This window comes from Bactrocera dorsalis, chromosome 1 (genome assembly GCF_023373825.1).
Source record: "Bactrocera dorsalis isolate Fly_Bdor chromosome 1, ASM2337382v1, whole genome shotgun sequence".
NCBI classification, from domain to species: Eukaryota; Metazoa; Arthropoda; class Insecta; order Diptera; family Tephritidae; genus Bactrocera; species Bactrocera dorsalis.
Genome location: NC_064303.1, coordinates 63,692,055 through 63,694,847, shown reverse-complemented (window position 1 = coordinate 63,694,847; position 2,793 = coordinate 63,692,055). Strand labels below are relative to the sequence as shown.

The window sequence follows — 2,793 nt, the reverse complement described above, 5'->3', positions numbered from 1 at the left end:
AGAAATTGGCTTAGAGGTAACACGTAAATCATATCTATAATAAAGTTATTTTTGTCTTCCGGTTGATGGTTTTTGCATAAAGCCTATACATCAAATTTAGCGTCTTTGGGTGAATTTATATCACATATGTCTATATCATTTGAGTTAACTAAATAATTTTAATATATTATATACATTTCGGACTAAAAGCAAAATATTGTATATTAGTAATAATGTTGTCAACACCTGGAAATATTTCATCGAATTTGAGCCACATAAGTTGCGACAGTATAAAATATTTGATTACATCCGAACTTAGCCTTTTCTTACTTGTTTAATAAAAAGTCTCTCCCATACTTTTAAGTATTTCCCCAACTTTGGTCTTTGCCGATTTCTAAATAAAGTGTTCTGCACACGATTTTAGCCCTTCATTACTTTTTTACATAATTTTAGTATATGTAACTCACATTTTATGAATAGACCGTAGTAACTATTAGTTCAACTTTAGGAAGTACTGATTTTATCTTCTTTTCAAATATCCTGGTACGCAAAAGACAATATTCATAAAAACAAATCTAATATATTTTTTTTTAAAAAGGCACGTAAAAAATATTTTACACTAAGCATAAGTAAAAACAAATGATTTTTATAGAGGGATTTAAACAAGAATTTAATTAATATTTATTTTCTTACAATTAGGTCAATTCGCACTGAAGAAACAGCTAGTTGTTACTCTAAATTAAAGAAAATTGTTGGATATAAATTATGTTTACGAACTTACGATTCTCTATATAAGCAATTTTTTAAGGTATGATTGATATACTATAAATATAGCTTGTAAGTTGTAAGTTAGTTGGGTGATGAAAGGAATATTTTAGAATTTTCTATGACATATGTATATGCAACTAATATCTTGATTTTGTTTTGTGTCTACAAGTATATGTCCATTTCCTACAAAAGTATATATAACAGAAATAGTCCAATGCTTCTGATAAACAAAATCATTAAATTAGTGAACTATATCACGAATACTTATTAAATTCTTTAAATGTAATATGTGATTGGATTGCATAAAAATAATGTCCTCTAGCGAACTGACCAAATGCATAATAGTGAACGACAAAATCTTTAAGTATATAAAGCATATAAGTATAATGACCATTAAGACTCTGGATTTATAATGTTATTTTTTATCAAAATTGTGCAGACATTCAATCGAATATAACTTAAAATCACTAAGATATTTAACTAAAACCGTACATTTTCATATGAGTGTACTAGGCTTTAAACAAATTTCGCTATGTTAACATTTTCACGAAAAGGTAGCCTAAAAGTATATTTACAAAAAGCACAAGTAGCACCAATTGTTGTCGAGAAAACCAATCCTGTAAAAAGTTTATAAATTATTATTTTTTTTTTAATTTTCAACGAGAAAACGGTACCTTAACTTGTGGACTAAAAATATAAAGTAGGGGATTCGCTTTTAGTCTTTCGTTAATTTCTATTTGGCGGCGTACAGCTTCACGTCTTGCTGAACCCAATGCAGACACCTCCTCCCTAGTCATAGCTTCCGTGGCACGTGGAAGATCTTGAAAATCTGGTAGCGATTTTTTTCGTTGTATAGTCACATTTATAGGAGTAATCTAAAAAAAAAAAAAATATGTATATGTTTTTTAAAAACACATTTTAAATACAATTTATAAATTAAAATGTATACACTTTTAAACCGCATTCTATATAAATTTGTTTTTAAATATTTAAAGTAACCTCGATCGGTGGCTCAACGATCCAGCTCTCAGATGCTCTTCGAGCCAATAAAGCTGGCGAATACATCAACTCTTCTTCATCTTCTTCAGGATACCACTCCATTTTAGAGTAATTTCATAACTCTGCAACCGTTAAGTATGTATTACTGTTGTAAATTCAAATTACACAATTTTATCTTAATTAAATAGTAAGCACTTCTCACTTCCTTACAGTTTTCAAATAATTTGCATTTTTCCGACAACAAAATATCGTTGGCTTTATTTTCGAGCCATATTGTTTATATCTTGTTAGCTCAAAAATGGCATATAGCCAGTTCGTTTTAATTTTGCATACGTATTGAGTATTTAAAAATAGATTTATCACTTTATTAAAGATGTCATAGCAAAAATAAAACCAAAGTCACATTTAAAAAAAATACTTATCTATACATTAGTTCTTAATATTTTGTACATTTTATATGGGTAAAGCATTTTAAAATCGGAACTTCATAATACGTACTTATTGTACAATTTAAATGTAAATTATTTATATACAAAACTAATCATATAAATATTTATATGTATATAACAACTCTTTCGTAAGAACAATGACCGTTTGGTTGCAGAAGTTGAACAAAGTATTTGGTGTTTGAAAATTTCGTTCCTTGATCGCTTTTTCATCGTATTTATTTTGGTCATTCTATAAATACTTTTAAATGTGTCAGAAACATATAGCGCTAATATGTCAAAAGCTTCGAGGGATGTTGCCACATCGTAAATTAATTTTTTGCAGCGGAGATATTACTGTTGTACACTCAAAATATAAAGACTTAGATGGCACATTTGGTATTTCTATAAAGGTTGGTACGCAGCTCTCAAGTAATTGCTCAAGAACAAAAATACATTATTTCTCAAGTAATTTTGACAGCTGGTTACGCATTGTGAATGATCCACATTAGAAGAGCAAGAGAGAATAAACAAAGTAAACAAACTTTGTGCGTATGTATGTATGTATGTATGTGTATGGTAACACAAATATTTTCATTGAGATTTAAGGAATGTTGTTGAT

The 2,793-nt window shown here is 28.4% G+C and overlaps 1 protein-coding gene across 3 annotated transcripts; it reads right to left on the bottom strand.

The window, feature by feature from the left end:
* Nucleotides 1-622: 622 nt before the first annotated feature.
* On the bottom strand, nucleotides 623-2,402 carry LOC105234244 (hypothetical protein). 3 transcript variants are annotated; one of them, XM_011216555.4, is made up of 4 exons: nucleotides 2,245-2,402; nucleotides 1,747-1,868; nucleotides 1,422-1,622; nucleotides 623-1,364 (listed from the first exon to the last, which is right to left on the bottom strand). In XM_011216555.4, exons 2-4 carry the CDS (start codon nucleotides 1,846-1,848, stop codon nucleotides 1,278-1,280), a joined length of 390 nt encoding a protein of 129 aa, XP_011214857.2. In that variant the 5' UTR covers nucleotides 1,849-1,868; nucleotides 2,245-2,402; the 3' UTR covers nucleotides 623-1,277. The 3 variants fall into 3 exon arrangements, with proteins under 3 accessions (XP_011214857.2, XP_011214850.2, XP_011214865.2); XM_011216548.4 differs by lacking the exon at nucleotides 2,245-2,402 and adding an exon at nucleotides 1,957-2,235 and having other exon boundaries at nucleotides 1,747-1,891; XM_011216563.4 differs by lacking the exon at nucleotides 2,245-2,402 and adding an exon at nucleotides 1,957-2,235.
* Between the last annotated feature and the right edge of the window lie 391 nt (nucleotides 2,403-2,793).

Excerpts from the sequence above, each read along its gene's own strand:
- LOC105234244 (XM_011216555.4), bottom strand. The coding sequence starts at position 1,848 with ATGGAGTGGTATCCTGAAGAAGATGAAGAAGAGTTGATGTATTCGCCA. Across the intron at positions 1,623-1,746 it reads TCGTTGAGCCACCGATCGAG|ATTACTCCTATAAATGTGAC; the intron begins GTTACTTTAAAT and ends TTTTTTTTTTAG. Across the intron at positions 1,365-1,421 it reads TTTTTAGTCCACAAGTTAAG|GATTGGTTTTCTCGACAACA; the intron begins GTACCGTTTTCT and ends AACTTTTTACAG.